The 26,327-nt window shown below is 43.6% G+C and overlaps 1 protein-coding gene across 1 annotated transcript in view; it reads left to right on the forward strand.

The window, feature by feature from the left end:
- Positions 1–4,670: 4,670 nt before the first annotated feature.
- LOC138983114 (adenylate cyclase type 1-like) overlaps positions 4,671–26,327 on the forward strand; it is a 169,858-nt gene continuing 148,201 nt past the window's right edge. The window contains exon 1 of the mRNA XM_070356523.1: positions 4,671–5,379. Within this exon, the coding sequence (XP_070212624.1) occupies positions 4,801–5,379 (579 nt within the window). The 5' untranslated portion in view covers positions 4,671–4,800. The remainder of the gene's footprint in view (positions 5,380–26,327) is intronic.

Here is a 26,327-nt window from a genome sequence, read left to right on the forward strand (position 1 = left end):
AGAGACAGAGAGACAGAGAGTGACAGAGACAGAGAGACAGATATTGGTTGATTGATTGATATACACATGGAGAGAGGCTTAATGCACAGCATATTCTTTCAAATGTATCCATAAAGAGATCAAACTACCACCAACATTTCCACTACTACTGACGCTGCTGCGACGACTACTACCATTACTTCAACTACTGCTACTTCTGCCACCACCAGGACAGCCACCACCCAAATTTATATCAACACAACAGCATCAGCAACACTAAATAAGCTCAATTTGATTTTAAATACAGGCGCCTGTCAATAACGGTACTCGCTTCCTTGCCTCATTATCGCCGATAATTATGGAGGTAACTGTTTTCACCCGTTTCTCTCTACACCCTGACTCGCTGGCCTTATCATAATTGTCTTTCTGTGCTTCTCCTCCCATGAGCGAGTTGTAACCTTGCAGACGGAAACGAAAAATAAGGCGCTGTGTATCAGTTGAAAAAGGGTTGGTTTGTTGAGTCATGATCAGCCTTGAGATTGCATGTGTTAGTAGTATAGAGACAACGTGCTTGCTGCCGCGCGAGCCGAGAAAATTTTCCTTCTTTATGTTTGCTGCGCTGGCCGCAAAACCCCTCCGCGCGGAGGTGTTCCCAGACACATCGTACGTAGGGTGTGTACGAGTATGTTTGATGTTGCAGAAAATGGAGGCATACAATTTACATACGTGTGTCCATGTATACAAATTCGTGTGTGTGTGTGTGTGTGTGTGTGTGTGTGTGTGTGTGTGTGTGTGTGTGTGTGTGTGTTAACTCGTTCTCATGAATACACACACGCACATAACAAAAGGACCACACACTGTCTGTCTGTCTGTCTGTCTGCCTGTCTGTCTCCGCCTCTTTGTTTCTGCGTCTCTTGATTTGTCTCTCTTCGTCTGTATACATTATATCTGACTTTCTCTTTGTCTCCCCCCAACACCCACCCCGTTCTCTCTCCTCTCTCTCTGTCCCTTGCTCACCTACCCTCTCTCTCTCTCTCTCTCTCTCTCTCTCTCTCTCTCTCTCTCTCCCTGTCCCTTGCTCAGCTCTCCCCCTCTCTCTCTCTCTCTCTCTCTCTCTCTCTCTCTCTCTCTCTCTCTCTCTCTCTCTCTCTCTCTCTCTCCCTGTCCCTTGCTCAGCTCTCCCCCCCTCTCTCTCTCTCTCTCTCTCTCTCTCTCTCTCTCTCTCTCTCTCTCTCTCTCTCTCTCTCTCAACAAAGCTTGCATGCACATAACCAAACTTTTTCATTATCACTAAGGCCCCCCAAAAAGTCTGTTTACGGTAACATAGGCAAACAAAAATAAGGTCAGTAGGTCGGGATTATTTATTTTTTATTTTTTTTCTCCAAAAAAACATATTTTTAAGTTATTTTGCCAAAAAACAAAGACTTTTTTTTAATTTTTTTTATTCCAAAATGCCCCCCAAAAAGTCTAGGGTCGCGCGAAAAAATAGGGTCGGTCGGGATACCGTAAACAGACTATTTTTTGTTGTTGGCCTAAACACTATAGGTTGCAGTGACTTTTCACTGACAAACTACACCAACGTGCCTGCAAGAAGCGAGATACAGCGGAACAATAGCATTAACCAGGAATTTCGTTTGCTGCCTGATCAAATGCGAGCGTCTGTCCGTGTGTGAAACGTGGTAATTCGATCAGACTGCCATTTCGTCTGCAAGCACCAAAAGCAGTCTCATGTCATTTGAGTGACGTTGGCGATCTGCTGCGGCGATTATGTTGTGTCTGACTGTCTATGACGACTGACTGCAGCCGACTGACCTGTGTTTATACAAATGGTGCTCTTTCAGAAAAAAAGACAAAAGTTTAAAAAAAAAATTTTTTTTTACTTTCCCTGAAATTTGCGGGTACAATATTTTTATTTCATTGGTAAACTTTGGGAATCAGTGCAATCGTCCCTGTTTCTTTTTTTTTTTCGAGATAGAGAGATGGGGTCTGGACTTGAGGACTTGGGTGTGGGGTTGGGAGGATGAGGGAAGGGGATAGGAAAATGGCACAGGTTAGGGGAAATAGGGTTTTGGAAACCCAGACTAATACACAAAGAAAGTCATGTGTTTGAGCCTTAAGACGCTAAATATTGTACCTATAATTTCCGTTTTGCTTTAAAAATGGACGCGAACATTTAGAAGCAAAAAAAGAAATTAATTTAATCTGAAAAATATTGTAAAGCTGGCCCACGTCACAAAAACTGAGTAGTGTTTCTTATTGGAAGTTGGAGGGAAAAAATTGTGCCAGGCATATTACTGTCATTGCCCGGGGCCTTTAATACTGTTTATTACCTGTAAATCCGTATTAGGTTCATTTATGTTTTCACATCAGGACGATTACTGAGCCAGCAAAGAGTACAATTATACTGCCAATCGATTAAATCTCTCTTACTCTCTGCACTATGAAAGGAAAAGGGTGATTTACAATGCTTGCGAGTTTGTCTCCGGGGTATCGGCTTTTCTGTTTTGATTTTCTTTCGTGTTCCTTTGATTTTTGTTGTTGTAATGTTACTGCTCTGCCGTCATGTCTTTTGTTTTGATGTGTGTGTGTGTGTGTGTGTGTGTGTGTGTGTGTGTGTGTGTGTGTGTGTGTGTGTGTGTGTTTGTGTGTGTGTTTGTGTGTCTGTGTGTGTGTGTGTGTAAGGGTTGGATTGGACGGGGGTTGCTACGGCTATGGCTTTTTATGGGGATTTTTATTTTCTGTATAATTTAATTCACACGTTCTATTCTCCTCTCCTTGTCTTCCACTTGCACCCAACCCCCCCCCCCCCCCCCACCACCCCTACACGGATGTTCGTATGTGAGCGCCTCTCTCTGTCTCACTCCCCCACCCTCTCTCTCTTTGCGTCCCCTAACCCCTCTCCCTCCGTCTTGTATCGTATTTTGACAACAGTTTTCTGTTTGTTGCAGGTGAGCCATCGTGATTACCTTGAAGTCTGATGCCGGATGCAGATTGTTTCAAGCAGAAGACCTACAAGTGTATCAAGTGCTCGACGGATATACTGATCGTTACTACTAGTCGACCTTTAGCCGTCTGAGTACGGGGCACAGTCACAAACAGCACACGTGTGCAACTGATTCGTTCGCGTTGTGTGTACATGTGTACCGTTTGTGGCGAAACTTCTGAGGATAAGGTACTATAGGTGACGTGTTCAGATCTTCAGAGAGGCACATCGCTCCAGAAAGAAATGTTCTGTTGATAGTGTTGTGGATAAGGTACTAGATGCAGAATATTCAAAATTCACAGAGGCACAGAGCTCGAAAAATAAATGGTCGAAACAGTTCAGAAGAGCACTCTTGAGAGAATGGTCTTGAATTGATTCAGATTTAGACTGAAGTCTTTTCAAGCCAAAAGAGTTACAATAAAACGTATAAAAAGTCAACATCACATAACATCACCTGTTGCATTCCCAATAAAAACTTGATCATTTGATATAAAGTCAAAACTGAATAGGACAGTGGACTAATCGTCCGTTTAGTTGGAAGTTTTGAGGTAAGAGCGGTATGTAAAATGTGATATAAATATGTCCCGTGCATCTGCCACCAGAGCAGAATCATGGCGTTATTTTGGCCGCTAATCACGTGATTGGAAATTATAATAAAGTACGTGCAATTTGACCTAGCGACATGGAGCTTTTCTGGCCCAAAAATAGAATAAATTACTGGAAGTTCAAGTGATAACTGTTGGCAAATCATTGTGGACGTCTTGGTCGCCAAGCATCGACAAAATAAATAAATCAACTGACACCTAAAATGAAGTGCGCTGATCTTTTCTTGAAGGTTCAACATCCGACGAAAACATGGATTTTCCATTTACCCGTCATCACATCATCGGAGTAGTGTAACACTCTTCGCGTACCCCGGAGATTGTCAAGCTGACAAGTACATTATGGGGTTCCTATTCACGTCCAATCGTCATGCCGAAGCAGTAATTCTAACCTTCCCTGGACGTCCATACACAGGCTGACAGAGACGTGATAGGTTTTGTTTTTTGGTTCTAAAGCCCACAACGGCCGACAGACAATGTGGGATTTCTTTTGGCTTACACAGCCAACACTGGCAAACAGAGACAATGATGGTTTTCTTTTAGCTTGCAAAGCCACCACGGGCTAGCAGAGTCAATGTGGGTTTTCTTGTTGCTTCTAAATTCCACAGAGGCTAACAGAGACAAATATGGACGTACTTCTTTTAACTTCCAATCACCAAGTCTGAGTAAATCTTCGAAGTTTTCTCTTCTGGGAGTTTATACAATCGAGACGTTGGATGTTTTCCGTTGGCTTTCAATTATCAAGTGTGAGAAACAAATTGATCCTTCCTATCCACAAGTTTGAGCAGTAGTTTCAACCTTTCCCGGAAACCCAGTACAAGCTGACAAAGACATCATGGGTACGAAATCACAAAACAGACTTGATTCATTAAGAGTAAGACTATGAGTCTTCTACGTTCAACTTTCACTCACCACGTCTAAGCTGCAGTGCAGTACTTCCACCCCTTCCGGTCTGGAAGCCCAGACACGCTAGTAGTAAAACCTCCTCCTTTTTGTCAATTTTACTGAGATTGTACAATAAGATCTCCGTTTGTACGCCCTAATATCTAAGAAATCCCCAAACAGATAGACTGCCAACGTTCCAAAATTCAAAATCAAAAAAAACTTTCAAGAATTACCATTCTTGTTTTTTTAATTCTAATATCTCAGAATAAAGCTGATTCCCACCACACACACACACACACACAAGTATATATAAAAAAAATACCAAAAAAATAAAGAAGCTCCTCCTCAATCATGGAGAACACCCCGATGCTCCTGAAGCCTCGCAAGGCTCCTCGCCTGCGACGCCTAGTGTCCCGAAACCGCTTCTCGTGCCAGGAGCTGGAGGACCTCTACCGTCGCTACGTCTACAGCCTCCAGCAGTCCGCCCTGGTCTGTCTCCTCGCCCTCTTCTGTCTGCTCACCCTCGTGCTGGCGGTCCTCAACTTCGCCTTCGCGCAATACTTCACGGTGGTGGGGCTGTACTTAGCCGTTCAGTGGGTGGCCTTCTCCGCCCTGCTGCTCTTCGCTTCCACGCGCTTCATGGAGGAGGCGCACTTCCCCGCGGTGAATTACGTGGTGCTCGTCTTCCTCGTGTGCTTCGCCGCCTTCTCCTTGCCGCTGGATTTCGGCATCACTGTGCCCGGACGCCTCCCGCCCCAGCGGAGCCCCGTGGATGGGGTGTGGGAGGTGTCGTTGGTGGTGTTCATGGTGTACTCGCTGATGCCGCTGCGCACGCTGGTGGCGGTGGTGGTGGGCTTGCTGCTGCCGGCTTTGCACATGGCCGTGGCGGCTTTCTTGGCCAACAGTTTCCCGGACCTGCTGTGGAGACAGGTCGGTGTATTTGTTGCTTTTATTTGTGGGGGGTGGGGGTGGGGGGGGGGGGGGGGGTTGTGTTGTGGTTGTTTTTGTTGTGTTGTGGTGTTGGGGTGAGGTGCGGTTTGGTGAGGATGGTGTGTTGTGGTGTGGTGTGTTTTGATGTGTTGTTGTTGCGTTGTGTTGTGTTGTGTGTTGGGTAGGGCTAGAACTGGATTTGTGCTCGCCAGTACTTAGTGGGCTGGTTGCCTACAAGTGTTACTCTGTGCTGTGTTGTGTTGTTGTTGACTCAGTGTGTTGTGTTGTGTTTTAATGTGTTGTGGAGTGCGGTCGGGGTGTTTTGGATTAAATGTTCAAGGCTTCCGCTCGGTTTTCTTGACAGCAGCACATACGACAATGCGCTAAACTGATGTTATTTTGTGTGTGTGCTGAATGGTTTTCCTGTGTTCAGTATAACTTTGCTTGGCTAGTCTTTCAAGTGTTTTGCTTGGTCGCGTTTTGTAGTATTGTGATAATTTTGATAATTAGTCGCGCTGCCATGGACTTTTGGGGGGATTGATCTATTCAGTTCTGGGCTATGGTTGTGTTGTACCATGTTGAACTTATTTGTTTTGAGTTTTGTCTTGTTTGCATCTGGGTGGTCTGGGTTGGCCTGGCTTATGCTTGTTAAATGTGCGTTGTACGTGTGCGTGTCGTGAATGACATGCAAATATAGCTGTACGTTTGTTTAAGAAGATGCCATGCAAGCTGAATAAACCGGGTATCAAGAACGTGTATACGCACAGAAAGGGCACAGACTGACACAGAAACACACACACACACACACACACACACACACACGCACACGCATAGTTTCTCAATTCGTGTCCGTCTCTACCTCAATCTGCGTTTCTCTGTCTGTCTGTGTGTGTGTATGTGTGTCTGTCTCTGTCTCTGTCTCTGTCTCTGTCTCTGTCTCTCTCTCTCTCTCTCTCTCTCTCAACACCTTCAACCCAAACGTTGTACATTCTCCAGCCTCCTGTTGCCCTTCATACTCGAGACCCTCAATAGAGCTCAGCATTGCCGGGTGACGTCCACTAACTAGCCATCAATTTTATCACCAACACTGACGCACGACAACGGACATCGGTCGGGTCTTAGCACAGGCTATTAGGCCTAAAAAAAAAAAGGTGTGGTTACGGTAACCCGACCTACCCTATTTTTAGGGGCCGACCCTATAACTTTTTATTACATTTGTCAAAAAAAAAAAAAACAACCTAGTGCAGAAAACGCAATGAAAGCGAAATCGCCCGAGTCGCACACTTATTTCCCTGTCTAGTAGGTTTAATTTGTACAGAAAAGAAAAAAAAAAGTAATTGCCTACCTTCCTACCCTATTTTTTTTTGGCTATGTTACCGTAACCACACCTATTTTTTTTTGTTGGCCTTACTGGCATTACTGTATACGTGCTATACAAGTCCTCCTCCATCCCCCCTCCCCTCTCCCCCTGGTTACCACCCCCTCCCAGACGCGCCCCCCTACCCCCGACAGACCAACCGCATCCACAACCTAGCCCCCTTCCCCCCCCCCCCCCCCTTCTCGTTACTGGCATAATTGTTTATGTTTAGTACAATATTCTCCCCCCCCCCCCCCCTTTCATGATACTCCCGATTCCCCCTACTGTAGCTTCCCCCTCCCCACCACTCACAATCTTCTTTTCTCTTCATTAATGCATACATTCATTTCAATTGACCAGGGCTCCCACCTCCTCTCTCTCCCTCTGTCACTCTCTGTTTCTGTCTCTCCCCCTCTAGCTCTCTCTATCATTTCCCACCATAATCTTCTTTTTACTCCTTTTTTTCCCTCACTGCTTTTGCTATTTATTACAAGTTTAATTATGTTCTTCTCCAACTCTCTATTGCCCCCCCCCCCCCCCCACTCTTCCCCCCCCCCCCGACTACAACCTACCATATTTTTTCCTCCTTTCTTTACGGGCAGATGTGTACACCACACGTGTAGACGTTGGATTCAATTCATCCCTCCCTCCATCCCGTTGACTCCCTTCCCCCCTGCCCTAACTCCCCCTTCCCCCCTCCCCCTCCCCCTAGCCTATCCAATCTTCCTTTCTATGCTCCTCCCTAAGGGGCGACTGAAAACGATTTGATGGGACGGAGGACATGATTGCGGAGTTGATGGGCATCGTAGGAAGAAAGAGTGACAGACTGACCATGTGCTGCTTCGGTCAGTGTGTCAAGGTTGTTATAGTCTAGTAAGTGATTTTGGTCTTGGCGAGGCGAACTTGCAAAGATGGGGAGGCTGAAACAGAATAGACGATGTTCGGGATTTGTGTATGGGTTTTAAAAAAGTGAATACTCTTGCCTTTTAGTGAGTCAAACTTTCCCGCGTGACGGAGAGAGAGAGAGAGAGAGAGAGAGAGAGAGAGAGAGAGAGAGAGAGAGAGAGAGAGAGAGAGAGAGAGAGAGAGAGACGGAGAGGGGAGAGAGAGAGAGAGAGAGAGAGAGAGAGAGAGAGAGAGAGAGAGAGAGAGAGAGAGAGAGAGAGAGAGAGAGAGAGAGAGAGAGAGAAATTGACAATTGACAAATTCTTTATTTACGAGGGTAGTGGCATAAGCAAACAGGCGCTTTTTTACATCCAGCCCTCGCCCATGGGAGGGTTTAATCTAATGATCTAGAGAGAGAGAGAGAGAGAGAGAGAGAGAGAGAGAGAGAGAGAGAGAGAGAGAGAGAGAGAGAGAGAGAGAGAGAGAGAGAGAGAGAAAGAGAGAGAGAAAGAGAGAGAGAGAGAGAGGGGGGGCAGACAGCCACACAGACAGACAGACAGACAGGGACAGAGATAGCAACTGGAGAGAGCTTTCACAGAAGCAAGAGAGAGGACAGCACAATCATGCAGATAAACCAAAAAGAGAATACTTGAACGCTCTGCGTGCACTCCAAACTTTCCATCTCGTCAGGCTGGTTGGTTTACCGTTAAGCTTATTGGTTGTACTTGTCCACACTTTGCACTTTTAATGGGATTGTGTGAGGAATGGAGATGGGGAGGGAAAAATGAGGTGAATAGTGTACTTTTGGCTTTTTTGGCACCAACCCATCGACAGCATTGCCTTGTCCCTCGCTTTTCACAGAACGAAAGGATGATGTAGGAGTTGAGGGGGTTGCTGGAGAGGGGGAAAAGGGAAGGTTACTCGTTTGGGAAAGGTTTATTTTAGGCGATGACCGATTCTGAGGTTCAGACCGTATGTTCGGAAGGTAATGTTGATGTTAGTTACTACATTTTTATTGACCCTTAAAGATACGTCGCTCTCCTTATCGTTCCTTCTCGCTCACTGTCCAATTCGCTTTTCCTAAGATACTTCGTACAAACTTCCCATTTCTGTTTCTGTTTCCGTCTCCTCTCCTTTTCTTTACATTTAGTCTAGTTTTGACTAAATGTTTTAACATAGAGGGGGGAATCGAGACGAGGGTCGTGGTGTATGTATTGTATGGGGAGATTTATATAGCGCTTGACGTTCTCTAAGCGCTTTACATATTAATTTCTGCCGTGTGAGATGGAATTTTTTACACAATATATCACGCATTCACATCGGCCAGCAAACCTCAAGCCTATTAGGGCGAGCATTCACCTTTCACGGCCTTTAATCCAAGTCACACGGGTATTTGGTGAACATTTTTATCTATGCCTATACAATTTTGCCAGGAAAGACCCTTTTGTCAATCGTGGGATCTTTAACGTGCACACCCCAATATAGTGTACACCCCAATGTGTGTGTGTGTGTGTGTGTGTGTGTGTGTGTGTGTGTGTGTGTGTGTGTGTGTGTGTAGAGCGATTCAGAGTAAACTACTGGACCGATCTTTATGAAATTGTTCATGAGAGTTCCTGGATATGATATCCCCAGACGGTTTTTTCATTTTTTCGATAAATGTCTTTGATGACGTCATATCCGGCATTTTGTAAAAGTTAAGGCGGCACTGTCACACCCTCATTTTTCAAGAAAATTGATTGATATTTTGGCCAAGCAATCTTCGACGAAGGCCGGACTTTGGTATTGCATTTCAGCTTGGAGGCTTAAAAATTGATTAATGACTTTGGTCATTAAAAATCTGAAAATTGTAATTTTTTTTTTATATAAAACGATCCAAAATTACGTTCATTTTATTCTTCATCATTTTCTGATTCCAAAAACATATAAATACGTTATATTCGGATTAAAAACAAGCTCTGAAAATTAAATATATATATAAAAATTATGATTAAAATTAAATTTCCAAAATCGATTTAAAAACAATTTCATCTTATTCCTTGTCCGTTCCTGATTCCAAAAACATATAGATATGATATGTTTGGATTAAAAACACGTTCAGAGAGTTAAAAAGAATAGAGATATAGAAAAGCGTGCTATCCTCCTCAGCGCAACCGCTACCGCGCTTTTCTGGATTGTTAATTTCACTGCCTTTGCCACGAGCGGTGGACAGACGATGCTACGAGTGTACGGTCTTGCGGAAAAAAATGCAATGCGTTCAGTTTCATTCTGTGAGTTCGACTGAGCTTGACTAAATGTTGTATTTTCGCCTTACGCGACTTGTTTTACATTTAGTCAAGTTTTGATTTCTCTCTCCCTCCATCCCTTCCTCCCTCCTTTTGTCTGTCTCTTTTACACGCACACAGATAAACGGAAAGACGGACGCACGCACGTACGCACGTACGCACGCACGCACGCAAAAACACACTATCACACACACACGCACACACGCACGTGCACACACGCACACACACACACAAACACTCTCTTTTTACATTTAGTCAAGTTTTATATTATATGTTTGGATTAAAAACAAACTCAGTAAGCTAAAAAGAATAGACATACAGAAAAGCGTGTTATCCTGCTCAGCGCGACCACTACCGCACTATTCTGTATGGCTTGTCGGTTTCACTGCCTTTGCCACGAGCGGTGGACTGACGAAACTACGAGTATGTGGTCTTGGTCAAAAAAGCAGTGCGTTCAGTTTCATTCTGTGAGTTCGACAGCTTGACTAAATGTTGTTATTTCGCCTTACGCGACTTGTTTCTCTCTCTCTTTCTCTCTGTGTCTCTTTATCTCTCTCTCTCTCTCTCTCTCTCTCTCTCTCTCTCTCTCTCTCTCTCACTCTCTGTCACATACACACACTCTCTCTCTCTCTCTCTCTCTCTCTCTCTCTCTCTCTCTCTCACACTCTCTGCCACACACACTCTCTCTCTCTCTCTCTCTCTCTCTCTCTCTCTCTCTCTCTCTCTCTCTCTCTCTCTCTCTCTCTCTCTCTCTCTCTCTCTCTCTCTCTCTCCCTCTCTCTCTCTCACACACTCTCTGTCACACTTATTGTCATTCTGCGCCAAATTGCCCACAACCAATCTTTAGTATCTCATCAGCTCACGCATTACTTTTGTCTGCTTTTGTACACGCGCTTCGCTCTATTTCACGTCGACGGTGCAATTGATTTAATAGGTAAAATCCAGCCTGCTTGGAGAGAAAGTATGCTATAGGTTGTGTGGTGTGGAGCTGTCTGTTTCAATACTGGCAATTGATCAAGCATTTTGCCCCAGTAAACGCTACGTACACGTAATCGCGCGCTGGTAGATTTACTTTGGAAGGGTACATTTATTAAGCCCACGCTGCAATCGAAAAAACAAAATAGAAAGAACGAAGCGGATAAATACGTTGTTCGCAGCCACACCTGCGCCGACACACCCTTTTGAAAGCGAGGATGTAAAAACGGTGTATGTGTGTGTGTGTGTGTATAGTTTACAAAGCTATACGATTTCGCACTGATTCTCTGGAAAATGCACAGTTGCAAGATGCAGGTCCATAAGGTTGCTTCTTTTAAACATTGTTCGCTTGTATTATGTGTCACCAGTCTTGTTATGGGCCGGAGGCCTAACAAATAACATTTCCGACTCACAACCACAATGTAACTGTTAACACTTTCGTGACGGGATGCGACTATATTAGTAATAGCGCTGCAACGCCCACGGACGGGAAGCGACTATTTTAGTATTAGACATACAAGGTACACGACTCGTGATTGCTTCCCGGTTTTTGAAGCTTGCAAATAAATTGAGTTGTTTCCCTTGATACACTTGGCGTCCCCTTCTGCCATTTGCAAATCCGCCTGATTTGTGTGCGTTTTTGAGGAAAAAAAATGAATCAAAGGCGAGCCTTGTCTCGGGAGGAGATTCTTCGGATGTTGGACCTAGAGGATCCCGTAGAGCATGATTCGGACGTATCGTTTTCGCCTCACGAAAGCGATACAAGCAGTGAAAGTGAGGAAGAAACAGTCCCGTTGTTGCTAGTACGAGTCGGCAAACTACACGTGGTTGGCGGTGATACTGCTAGACGAACATGTATCTCGGAATCGTGCAGGAGCTATGGGGGCGTGGCAGCACTGATAACAATGGATGGCTGGAGCCTTCAAATCCTTTTGGAATTGTTCATAGGTGTACAGTTGGTACTTTGTTGTGAAAATGTGACTTATATTCAATATGGATTACCTAGACATCATTTGGTGAGTGTTAGATCTACAGTTTTGTTTCATTTGAGTCAGGATGCTGTGAGTGAATGCGTGATTTGCTTGTTTTTTTCTTTGTACTGTCTCCTTATTTCTGTGTACAATGTTAACAATATTTCAGCTAATTCATAGGTTTTACACCTTGTTTGGTTATAACATTATTTATAATACTTTCTGTTAAAAAATAACTTTTAAAAAAAGCAGTAGAAAATAAAACACACACAAAAAAACGTTAAAAAAACACAAATTATCCCCCTTTCACCCCCCTTTCACCCCCCTTTGCTAAAACAAATCGCGTGACAAACTTATAAATAGCACGACTGAACTGGGCATCCATTTTTGAATTAGTACACACAATTTGGTGGTGATTGGACTTAATTCAAGCTTGCTAGACAGATTTCTTTACAGTTACTGATTTTTGGGAAGTTTCTTGGTGGCAAGCTTGGGCAGGCAGGACGTAAACGCCGTGGCAGTGCTAGTCACAATAGTGTTAAGTGCAAATTGTCAAGGTCTTCTGACGTGCCAGACTGTGTGAGTCACAGTTATTTGAGTAGACTAGCTGCGTCAATCCGGCCATAAATACCACAATTACAATTTTGGAAAATTCCTTGTGAACACAGCATCGTTGCTACAATATATATCAGTCATCGCAACCACCCCAGCATTAATTGTCACCACTGAATAACATCACCACCAACATTAAAACCAGAATTAACCAGATAACTGCATCACCACCATTATATCAGTCTGTGTGTCATCACCGCCACCAGCACCACAACCAATGATGCAAGTACAGTGGAACCCCCTTTTAGACCCCCCCCCCCAATTTAAGATTTCCCCCTTTTAAGACCTCTTAAGTCCAGCAACAGGACCACCCACCACCACCATCATAGCAGTTACAGCTTATATCACTACCACCACCACCACCACCACCACCATAAATCCCGCAGTGGGGCACTGCGGTTATGAAATTAAAGGCCCCTCCTGTTTTTGGAACCGCAGGAGCTTTCTAGTTTGCTGTTAGGTAGATATTTGGTTCCTCTTTCCTGTCATGCTCTCTTTTTCTTCATGAATTCTTTTCTTTTTTCTGCCTTCTTGCTCATTCACCTGTATTTTTTCCAAAAATCTCTTCTCTTGCCGCTTGTCTTGCGATTCATGTATAGTTTAATCTGTTAGTGTTCTGATGTAAGTCCAGCAGTAGATAGGTTAAGCCTATTTTAACATACTGGAAACTGGTAATCTTCCAGTAGGTATTAATTTAGTTTTACTAAAGCCTGCTGGGACACAAGTAATGGGTTAGTGCATTTGTAAACAGGAATCGCTTGACAAGTGACCCCCTTCATCCCCCCCTTCCTCGTCCTGATATGGCTCTGCGTAGTCGGCTGGACGTTAAGCAACAAATAAACAAACAAACAAACAAACCACCATAAACGCAACTATCACTACCACCACAATTGCAGTGATCCCACCATCGTCACCACTATCTCCACCATTATAATCGCCCCCCCCCCCTCCCACCACCAACACCACCGCGACCATTAAACACTATCCTAGTCACCCCACCATAGTCACCCAAAACACCACACCGTTCAACTCCCACCGCCCCCCTCCCCAACACCACCATCACCATCACTGCGACCATTGCACCACCACCATTATTGCAGTCACTCCCCAATCGTCACCACTATCACTATATCTGCCGTACCCCCTCCCCGACCATCACCAACACTACGACCATCACCAACACTACGACCATCACCAACACTACGACCATCACCAACACTACGACCATCACCAACACTACGACCATCACCAACACTACGACCATCACACTACAGTGGGAACCCTCCTTTTCAGACTTCAAAAAAATCACAGACAATCGAGTCTTAAAAAGGAACGAGTCTTAAAATAGAGCTAAATTTACAGAGGCTGTGAACAGAACATCTGAGAAAGGAGGGTCTTAAAAAGGAGGAAGTCTTAAATTTGGGAGGATCTTAAATGAGGGGTTCCACTGTATCACCACATCTATCATAGTCCCCCCTCCCTCCATCACCACCACAACCACCATCACAATCACTATCACCAACATTACGACCATCACACAACCACCATGCACAACTAACTGTCTGTCTCGACCCATGCACGCAGCAGCAATTTGGCAGCCATTTATCGGCACAGGTCGTCAGCTTCATGCAGACGCAGTAAATGTTAAGCTATCATCCAATCTTGTGCACTGACATTTCGCAAACAACGCAAACTGGATCATCCGGTCTTTGTCCGAAGGTCTTCTGACGGCGCCCTCCTTAGCCCTTTTATCCCCCCACCACCTCCTTCTATATATTTTACCTCTTCTGGCTGAAGTGAAAAAATGCAGGCGCATGAATTTTGCTTTTTTTTCTCTCTCTCTGTTTTTTTTAAATTTTTATTTTTTTAGAAAGTGTGTGGTTGTGATGGTATTTGGACACGTGCAAGTTGATATGTATTGATCTATTTAGTGATTTATGTGCTTAGCTAGTTAGTGTCTGCGTATCTCTCTCTCTCTCTCTCTCTCTCTCTCTCTCTCTCTCTCTCTCTCTCTCTCTCTCTCTTTCTTGGCCCAAATAAGCATGAACATGGTTAACTCAGATGCTGGAGAGAGAGAGAGAGAGAGAGAGAGAGAGAGAGAGAGAGAGAGAGAGAGAGAGAGAGAGAGAGAGAGAGAGAGAGAGACTTAGACTTAGACTTAGACTTAGAACATTTTATTGACATAAAGGGTAAACATTTTAAGCCAAGAGAGAGAGAGAGAGAGAGAGAGAGAGAGAGAGAGAGAGAGAGAGAGAGAGAGGGTGGAGAGAGAGAGAGACAGAGAGAGAGAGAGGGTGGAGAGAGAGAGAGAGAGAGAGAGAGAGAGAGAGAGAGAGAGAGAGAGAGAGAGAGAGAGAGAGAGAGAGAGAGAGAGAGAGAGAGAGAGAGCAACCTCTTCAACAGCATGCGTGTTTTTGTTAATTTAAAATGTATACTTTCCATGTATTATAAAAATGTAGCGATTCAACAGACTTTTTCTTTCAGTATTTCTCTTTTTGTCCCCATCTTGTAAGTATGATGAAAATGGTCAATAAGTGGGATATGATATTCCTTACATTCTGATGACCCCCCCCCCCACCCCCTACTACCACCACAACCACCACAACCACCTCCGCCATCCACTATTTAGGTATGGAACTTTTTTGTAATGACTATAGACACCATGTGCACAGAGGCAGGAGCAAAATGTTTGCACGCTGCGAGTTCGGCTGTCGTGATGTTGCATACATCTGCTGCACACACGTGAACTATTTGTTTGGAGCAGAAACTGCTGGTACTAATTGAACATGTACACAGGCATTGGGCGTATGTAAATTTTTGTAAATGTCAACGTTGTTGTCTGTACTTCTGTTCCTGTGTGTGTGTCTATAATTATATATATACATGTGTATGTGTGTCTGTGTGTCTGTGTGTGTGTGTGTCTGTCTGTCTGCATGACTCTCTCTCTCTCTCTCCCTCTCTCTCTCGCTTTCTATCTATGTCTCTGTTTCCTCTGTGTGACTCTCCCGCTCGCACTATGTGTACCTTTGTCTCTGTTTCTCTCTATGTCTTTCTCGCAGTCTTATCTAGAACTCGGTTTCTGTCTCTCTCTCTCTCTCTCTCTCTAACTCTTTTCTATTCTCTCATTCTGTCTGTCCCTCTATCTGTCCGACACTGTCCCATCTCTCTGTCCCTTTCTGTCTCTCTCCCTCTCTGCCTCTGTGTCTTTCGCCCTCCCCCCCCCCTCTCTCCCTCTAACGCCACCCCCCTACCCCGTCTCTCTCTCCCTCTAATCCGATCGAAGCACTTGTCGCAGAGGATGCTGCGAGTGATACGCGATTCTTTGAGGTACAGTCGTTCTAGCAAGGTGCACCATCCATCTTTCTCTCGCCGGATCGTTCGATAAATATCATGGTTCTAGACGTTTTATCTTCTCCTACATGAACTTTACATCCAGATAAAATAAATTGTGTTAATTTCTGCCTCTGGGCTTTTTTTGGGGGCGTGAAACTGTGTTGTTAAAGAGGGAGGCGTGAAACTGTGTTGTTAAAGAGGGAGGCGCCGTTGTGGTTTCTGTTTGCTATTGAGTAATCAGATAAAGTGCTGAAGATGCAGAATCGTCGAAAATCGAATGTTACAGATTGAGATTCTGTGGACCCCTCGGCTGCGACTATGTTGTCAGGCATGTACACATATATGATATATACTAGAATGAATACCCGCTTCGCCGGGTACCAGGCTTCGCCGGGAAGAAGTAGAGCCGAATACCCGGCTTTGCCGGGTACCCGGCTTTGCCGGGAAGAAGTAGAGGAATACCCGGCTTCGCCGGGATGAAAGCGTTGTGGACAGTGACCTTCTAAAAATAGTAACGGGAATATCCGGCTTCACCGGGATGAAAGCGTTGTAGACAGTGACCTTCTAAAAATAGTAACGGGAATATGGCTTGACACAACACGAAGGAAGGGAGATAAACGCAAAACACTGGAGAAGATAAGGAAGAGTTAGTGGGAATGGATCTGGGAAGATGAACAGAAAAACCAAAATCGGTTCAGCGCTGCGCGTCGAGAGCACGTGTTGAAATATATCTCATCGACCAGGTGTCCGGGGTGTACCTGAATATGCCCACAAAATTTGAAGCAGATCCATCGAGAACTTTTGCCGTGCATCGCAAACACACACACACACACACACACACACACACACACACACACACACACACACACACACACACACACACACACACACACACAGACAGACAGACACAAGTCGTATATATATATATAGATATACTAGATGAATACCCGCTTCGCCGGGTACGGCTTCGCCGGGAAGAAGTCGAGCCGAATACCCGGCTGCGCCGGGGACCCGGCTTTGCCGGGTGTACGCCGGCTTTGCCGGCACACCGCATGAAGGAAGGGAAATAAACGCGCAAAACACTGGAGAAGATAAGAGAAGAGTAATACCCGGCTTCGCCGGGACAGTGACCTTCTAAAAATAGTATAACGGGAATATGGATTGAGCGTTGTCCACAGTGACCTTCTAAAAATAGAAACGGGAATATGGATTGACGCCACACGAAGGAAGGGAGATAAACGCAAAACACTGGAGAAGATAAGGAAGAGTTAGTGGGAATGGATCTGGGAAGATGAACAGAAAAACCAAAATCGGTTCAGCGCTGCGCGTCGAGAGCACGTGTTGAAATATATCTCATCGACCAGGTTGTGTCCGGGGTGTACCTGAATATGGCCACCAAATTTGAAACAGATCCATCGAGAACCTTGGCCGTGCATCGCGAACAGACAGACAGACACACACACACACACACAGACACAAGTCGTATATAGATGTACTACAGGATTACCCGGCTTCGCCGGGGTGAATCGCGAGACAGAGACAGACAGCGTGGCGGTTCACCACAATCACCTTTGAAGGCGAAGTCCTGTCAAACGGGATTGAGAATTTTAGAGCTTATTTCTTAGCCCTATATTATCTGCTGTGGCTTCTCAAATGCCAGAACATACAGACAGACAAAAGCCGCTAGACCACATCACAAACAGAACTCTACAATACACAGGTTTTTGCCCACACACACACACACACAAACACACACACACACAAACACACACACACACAGAGAAGCCGTATATATATATGCATATATCTGTATCTATAAATATATAGAGATAGGTGAGAGTGTATTTTTCGCGTGGCTATAAATTGATTCGACCTTTTCACTTTGACAGTAAGAACAACTTACGGGTGCAAGGGAAGCGTTGTGGACAGCGCAGTGGACAGCGCAGTGACATTCTAAAAATAGTAATAGTAACTTACAAACGGGAAAGCCACACGAAGGAAGGGAGATAAACGCCAAACACTGGAGAAGATAAGGAAGAGTTACTTATAATGGTGAAATGAACACAAAAACCAAAATCAGTTCAGCGCTGCGCGCTGAGAGCACGTGTTGAAATATCTCATCGATGATATTGTGTCCGGGGTGTAGCTGAATACGGTGTCCAAATTTGAAAAAGATCCAGCGAGAACTTTGGCGTTGTGATGTGGTGTAGCGGCTTTGGTGTGTCGGTATGGGGGCCCGGGTAGCTGAGGTGGAACCAAAATCGGTTCAGCGCTGCGCGCTGAGAGCACGTGTTGAAATATCTCATCGATGAGGTTGTGTCCGGGGTCTCTCTGAATAAGCCCACCAAATTTGAAGCAGATCCATCGAGAACTTTGGCCGTGCATGGCGAATACACAGATACACAGATACACACACAGACACACACACAGACACACAGACACAAGTCGTATATAGATATACTAGAATGAATACCCGCTTCGCCGGGTAGCCGGCTTCGCCGGGAAGAAGTACTTAGAGCCGTACGCCGGCTTCGCCGGGTCCGAACTATGGACCCGCCAAGCTTAGGTCCCTCCCAGATTCGTGGAATGGGAACAGCACGAAAATGATTCAGTGGCCATAATGCCATTCCTGACCATATCGAGTCCCATCCTTGTCGACGAATGTAACCGTGTTAATCACCTTTGGAGGCGAACTCCACTCAAACAGGACTGAGCAAGTTATGGCTTCTCAAAGGAAGGCCAGTACATAAAATTACGTTAAAATTAATATTAAAAGTCCTACGGTTTTGAGCCATTAAGGACTTGAGTGTTTGTCCGCTTTCAAAAAGAGGAAAGAAAGAAACAAAAAATAAGGAGAGGAGGGCAGGGGGTGGGGTTGAGTTGATAATGCTCTGTGGAATTTGTTAAAATGAAAAGTAGTTAAGATGTTTCTTGGTAAGAATTATAAGTCTGTATTCTATATCTTGAATAACGGGTTTGTAAAATGATTTTTTTTTTAATTCAAATCGAGTTAAAAAGTGGAACCTTTTTATGGCAATCCGAATGGTGCAAAAGTCCCTTTTAGCTCTTGATGTCTAAATAACACATTATTTAGCTAAATAACGCGTTATTTAGCTAAACAATGCTTTATTTAGCTATATCATGCATTATTTAGCTAAATAATGCATTGTTTAAATTAAACAATGCATTATTTACAGATACAGAAAAAAGAGAGCCCAGAGCACTAAATAATGCATTGTTTAGCATAAATAAGAGATTGTGTTTGTAAATAACTCATTATTTATAAATAATTACGCGTTTTCTCTAAACAATATATTATATGTAAATAAAGTGTTATTTAAATAAATAAAATATTATTTAGATAAATAAAATATTATTTATCTAAATAAAATATTATTTAGATAAATAAAATATTATATGTAAATAAAATATTATTTATCTAAATAAAATATTATTTATCTAAATAAAATATTATTTAGATAAATAATTTATTATTTAGATAAATAATTTATTATTTAGATAAATAATTTATTATTTAGATAAATAATTTATTATTTACTGTTTTTGCCTTGAAATAGTATTATTACACTAAATAATGCTTTATATAGCTATATAATAGGTTTCCGCTATATAATTCATGATTTGGTAAATAATACATTATATACCGTAAATAAAATATTATATACCGTAAACAATTCATTGTTTAGCGCATCGCGAAGCCGTTTTTTCTCTTGTTGTTTTTTTCCACGTGTTTCCGTGGATCCACGAGAGCTCTGTTGATTCTCAAACTGACCAATCAGACAACTAGCATCTGTACACTAATTAAAGTCCCATTGTTGAGTGTGACGAAAACTCGTGGTGACGATTTTAAAACATGTTGGGTCACGCATGGTCCAATCTTACATGGTCCAATCTTACATGGTCCAACCTTACATGGTCCAACCTTACATGGTCCAACCTTACATGGTCCAATCTTACATGGTCCAACCTTACATGGTCCAACCTTACATGGTCCAATCTTACATGGTCCAATCTTACATGGTCCAATCTTACATGGTCCAACCTTACATGGTCCAATCTTACATGGTCCAATCTTACATGGTCCAATCTTACATGGTCCAATCTTACATGGTCCAATCTTACATGGTCCAACCTTACATGGTCCAACCTTACATGGTCCAATCTTACATGGTCCAATCTTGCATGGTCCAATCTTACATGGTCCAATCTTACATGGTCCAACCTTGCATGGTCCAATCTTGCATGGTCCAACCTTACATGGTCCAATCTTACATGGTCCAACCTTACATGGTCCAACCTTACATGGTCCAATCTTACATGGTCCAATCTTACATGGTCCAATCTTACATGGTCCAATCTTACATGGTCCAATCTTGCATGGTCCAATCTTACATGGTCCAATCTTACATGGTCCAACCTTGCATGGTCCAACCTTACATGGTCCAATCTTACATGGTCCAACCTTACATGGTCCAATCTTACATGGTCCAACCTTACATGGTCCAACCTTACATGGTCCAATCTTACATGGTCCAATCTTACATGGTCCAACCTTACATGGTCCAACCTTACATGGTCCAATCTTACATGGTCCAATCTTACATGGTCCAACCTTACATGGTCCAACCTTGCATGGTCCAATCTTACATGGTCCAATCTTACATGGTCCAACCTTACATGGTCCAACCTTACATGGTCCAACCTTACATGGTCCAATCTTACATGGTCCAATCTTACATGGTCCAACCTTACATGGTCCAACCTTACATGGTCCAATCTTACATGGTCCAATCTTACATGGTCCAATCTTGCATGGTCCAATCCTTACATGGTCCAACCTTGCATGGTCCAACCTTACATGGTCCAATCTTACATGGTCCAACCTTACATGGTCCAACCTTACATGGTCCAACCTTACATGGTCCAACCTTACATGGTCCAACCTTACATGGTCCAACCTTACATGGTCCAATCTTGCATGGTCCAATCTTGCATGGTCCAATCTTGCATGGTCCAATCTTACATGGTCCAACCTTACATGGTCCAACCTTACATGGTCCAATCTTACATGGTCCAACCTTACATGGTCCAACCTTGCATGGTCCAATCTTACATGGTCCAATAATATATATGGACCATGTAAGATTGGACCATGTAAGGTTGGACCATGTAAGATTGGACCATGTAAGGTTGGACCATGCACGATTGGACCATGTAAGGTTGGACCATGTAAGATTGGACCATGCAAGGTTGGACCATGTAAGGTTGGACCATGTAAGATTGGACCATGCAGGGTTGGACCATGCAAGGTTGGACCATGTAAGATTGGACCATGCAAGATTGGACCATGTAAGATTGGACCATGTAAGGTTGAACCATGTAAGGTTGGACCATGTAAGATTGGACCATGTAAGATTGGACCATGTAAGGTTGGACCATGTAAGGTTGGACCATGTAAGATTGGACCATGTAAGGTTGGACCATGTAAGGTTGGACCATGTAAGGTTGGACCATGCAAGGTTGGACCATGTAAGATTGGACCATGTAAGGTTGGACCATGTAAGGTTGGACCATGCAAGGTTGGACCATGTAAGATTGGACCATGCAAGATTGGACCATGCAAGATTGGACCATGTAAGATTGGACCATGTAAGGTTGGACCATGTAAGGTTGGACCATGTAAGATTGGACCATGTAAGGTTGGACCATGTAAGATTGGACCATGTAAGGTTGGACCATGTAAGATTGGACCATGTAAGATTGGACCATGTAAGGTTGGACCATGTAAGATTGGACCATGTAAGATTGGACCATGTAAGGTTGGACCATGTAAGGTTGGACCATGTAAGATTGGACCATGTAAGGTTGGACCATGTAAGGTTGGACCATGTAAGGTTGGACCATGTAAGATTGGACCATGTAAGATTGGACCATGCAAGATTGGACCATGTAAGATTGGACCATGTAAGGTTGGACCATGTAAGGTTGGACCATGTAAGGTTGGACCATGTAAGATTGGACCATGTAAGATTGGACCATGCAAGATTGGACCATGCAAGGTTGGACCATGTAAGGTTGGACCATGCAAGATTGGACTATGTAAGGTTGGACCATGTAAGGTTGGACCATGTAAGGTTGGACCATGTAAGATTGGACCATGTAAGATTGGACCATGTAAGGTTGGACCATGCAAGATTGGACCATGTAAGGTTGGACCATGTAAGGTTGGACCATGTAAGATTGGACCATGTAAGGTTGGACCATGTAAGGTTGGACCATGCAAGGTTGGACCATGCAAGGTTGGACCATGTAAGATTGGACCATGCAAGATTGGACCATGTAAGATTGGACCATGTAAGGTTGAACCATGTAAGGTTGGACCATGTAAGATTGGACCATGTAAGGTTGGACCATGCAAGGTTGGACCATGTAAAGTTGGACCATGCAAGATTGGACCATGCAAGATTGGACCATGTAAGGTTGGACCATGTAAGGTTGGACCATGTAAGATTGGACCATGTAAGGTTGGACCATGTAAGGTTGGACCATGTAAGGTTGGACCATGTATGTAAGATTGGACCATGTAAGATTGGACCATGTAAGGTTGGACCATGTAAGATTGGACCATGTAAGGTTGGACCATGTAAGGTTGGACCATGTAAGGTTGGACCATGTAAGATTGGACCATGTAAGATTGGACCATGCAAGATTGGACCATGTAAGATTGGACCATGTAAGGTTGGACCATGTAAGGTTGGACCATGTAAGGTTGGACCATGTAAGGTTGGACCATGTAAGATTGGACCATGTAAGATTGGACCATGCAAGGTTGGACCATGCAAGGTTGGACCATGTAAGATTGGACCATGCAAGATTGGACCATGTAAGATTGGACCATGTAAGGTTGAACCATGTAAGGTTGGACCATGTAAGATGGGACCATGTAAGATTGGACCATGTAAGGTTGGACCATGTAAGGTTGGACCATGTAAGATTGGACCATGTAAGATTGGACCATGCGTGACCCAACATGTTTTAAAATCGTCACCACGAGTTTTCGTCACACTCAACAATGGGACTTTAATTAGTGTACAGATGCTAGTTGTCTGATTGGTCAGTTTGAGAATCAACAGAGCTCTCGTGGATCCACGGAAACACGTGGAAAAAAACAACAAGAGAAAAAACGGCTTCGCGATGCGCTAAACAATGAATTGTTTACGGTATATAATATTTTATTTACGGTATATAATGTATTATTTACCAAATCATGAATTATATAGCGGAAACCTATTATATAGCTATATAAAGCATTATTTAGTGTAATAATACTATTTCAAGGCAAAAACAGTAAATAATAAATTATTTATCTAAATAATAAATTATTTATCTAAATAATAAATTATTTATCTAAATAATAAATTATTTATCTAAATAATATTTTATTTAGATAAATAATATTTTATTTAGATAAATAATATTTTATTTACATATAATATTTTATTTATCTAAATAATATTTTATTTATCTAAATAATATTTTATTTATCTAAATAATATTTTATTTATTTAAATAACACTTTATTTACATATAATATATTGTTTAGAGAAAACGCGTAATTATTTATAAATAATGAGTTATTTACAAACACAATCTCTTATTTATGCTAAACAATGCATTATTTAGTGCTCTGGGCTCTCTTTTTTCTGTATCTGTAAATAATGCATTGTTTAATTTAAACAATGCATTATTTAGCTAAATAATGCATGATATAGCTAAATAAAGCATTGTTTAGCTAAATAACGCGTTATTTAGCTAAATAATGTGTTATTTAGACATCAAGAGCTAAAAGGGACTTTTGCACCATTCGGATTGCCATACCTTTTAGGATCACCAATAAAACCAAATAGATGAGCAAGTAAGAGGAACACGAACAATAAATCTCAAAACTTTTTACAAATAAAAGGATTAAAATGTAAGCCACGAAGGCCGTGGTAATAAAAACAATATGTACAGTTTGGCGACTAGTGGGCCTTGGGTGAGGATATGTTGTCTAGAGGGTAGTCGCTGGAATCAGGAGGGATGGCGGGAGCCACTCGACCTCAAACTGAAACACGCTGATGTGATAATCTGGGCTTAGTTATACCCACAGCCCCATGTCCGAGTCCCTGACCAGTCGGCACAGCAGCAAGCTGTGTGACCAGCCTAGAGAACTGCTACTGCGCAAATAATCCTGGGGACTCAGACCATGGAGCTGCATATGGTCATATAAGGTTTTAAAGGTAATTCTATTTGTAGCGCATGGAGCGAAAATGTGTTGAAATGAATAGGGTTCTCCACAATGGCAGGACTTGTTAAAGATATGGAAGCGGCAGCCGCCGGCACGGAGGCGTCTGAAGATAGTGAGGAGGTTTGTTGGGAGATCGGGGTGTAGATCGTTCATATCAATGGGTTGATAGGACAGAGATGTTACGTACTGACTTCGAATGAGTTTACGGATTTTACTGTAGAACTCGGTTACTGAGTAGCCGATGTTAGTGTTAGCTGGGCTAGATTCTGCCGCTTCTTTGGCAGCGACATCCGCCAGTTCATTTCCCCGGACCCCTACGTGAGAGGGGACCCAGAGAAATGATACGGATGTGCCGGATGAGATTAACTGGTGACATATAAAGAGGATTTCTCTTTGTAGCTCTGCCCGATTTGATGTGTTTCGATGCAGAGCTTGTAATGAAGAGCGCGAGTCAGAGCAGAAAACTACCGCACGCGGTGTGACTGGGAGGTCATTTATAAAAGTGCATGCCATGAGCAAGGCAAATAGCTCGGCTGAGAATATGGAGATGTCTTTATTAAGAGTATATTTCCTTGAGATTTTGAGATCTGGGATCACAAAGGCGCAGCCAACGCTGCCGTCTGCAAATTTGGATCCGTCAGTAAAGACTTTTAAATGCTCCGAGAATTTGTAGTTTAGGGTTTCTTTTGTAACAGTAGCCAGGTAGACGGGGTTATCTTTTTTGGTAGTATTATCTTCACTGTCGTATATGATAGTAGGGGTTTCCTCAAGCCAAGGCGGGTAGGAGGGCGGGGGGACCCTGGCCAGCTCACTGACCTTCACCCCGCTATCGGCTAGAATGCGGTTTACTGTGTCGGATAAGGGTAGCGTTTTGGCCAAGAGTTGAGTGCTATGTTTGGTGTTGGCCTCATAATTTTGGTGCTGAGGAAAAAAGTCAGTCAGGACCTCGCAGGCAGAGTTCTCTACCGCGTGGGCTCTGACAGCATACTGAGCTGAACGGAGTTTTATCTCATCCACAAGGGGCAGCCACCCACACTCGCTGTAGACTCGACTCTTACTCGCTTGTTGGGAGAGTCCCAGAGCTATTTTGAGCGCCCTGCACTCTATAATAGCCAGTTTTTTCATGAGCGCCGGGCGCGTCGCGAAATAAGCTTCGCACCCGTAAAGGAGGCGGGAGCGAATTAATGCCCGCACTACCTCTGTGACACACTTACGTCCTCTGGCCCAGGATTGGGACGCCAGGTAGCGTATGATATAAAGATCCTTGTTGGCCTTATTGATCAGATGTTCGATATGACTGGTCCAGTTAAGTCGGGTATCGATGATAACGCCGAGGAACTTAACTTCTGAGCTCGGTTTGATAATATCACAACCTATCTTTATACTGCAGTTCCTGTACAGTTGTCTACGGGAGACAACAAGAAAGACTGTTTTATTTGAGGCTAGTTGGAAGCCGTTGGTGTACATATATTGACAGAGGTTGTCGATTTTAGTTTGGTAAGAAGATAAGTCAACAGTGTTGGTAACTCTGTTATGGCGTGGTCTATTAGTGTCTATTAAGGCGAGGTCGTCCGCATACAGAAGTACACTGGCACCGTCAACCTTAACAGAAGTAATGTCATAGAGCATGATGCTGAATAAGTTTGGCGCGATGATACTGCCCTGGGGAACCCCCATGTCCAGCGCATGGGTTTCGGACACCGAAGAGCCCACTCGGACAGACATCTTGCGATTGCTGATGAAGTTTTTGATGAATTGGTACATGTGGCCAGAGACACCGATTCTGCCGAGTTTTAGGAGTAGACGAGCATGCCAGACGCTGTCGTACGCAGATTTAATATCAAAGAAGGTTCCAAGAAGAGAATTATTACTATGTGCCAAGGTCTTTTTGATTTTTTCAGTGACGTGCACAATGTGGTCCGCACACGAACGACCTTGCCTAAAACCTGCCTGGCATGTAGGAATGATATTGTGTTTATTGAGGTGGAACTCCAGCCTCTGGTTCACCACACGCTCAAAGATCTTGCTGAGGTGGGGGGTTAGTGATATGGGGCGGTAACTGCCAGGTAGATTGCCCGGTTTTCCGCTCTTCAATACTGCTACTACTTGTGAGTCTGACCACGCTGCGGGGATAGTATCCTTTAACCAGCATAGATTGAAAAACTGAGTGAGCAACTTAACAAAGTTAGGTGGTAGATGTTTTATCATGTGATATGATATTGGGT

Source organism: Littorina saxatilis, linkage group LG12, assembly GCF_037325665.1.
Source record: "Littorina saxatilis isolate snail1 linkage group LG12, US_GU_Lsax_2.0, whole genome shotgun sequence".
NCBI lineage: Eukaryota > Metazoa > Mollusca > Gastropoda > Littorinimorpha > Littorinidae > Littorina > Littorina saxatilis.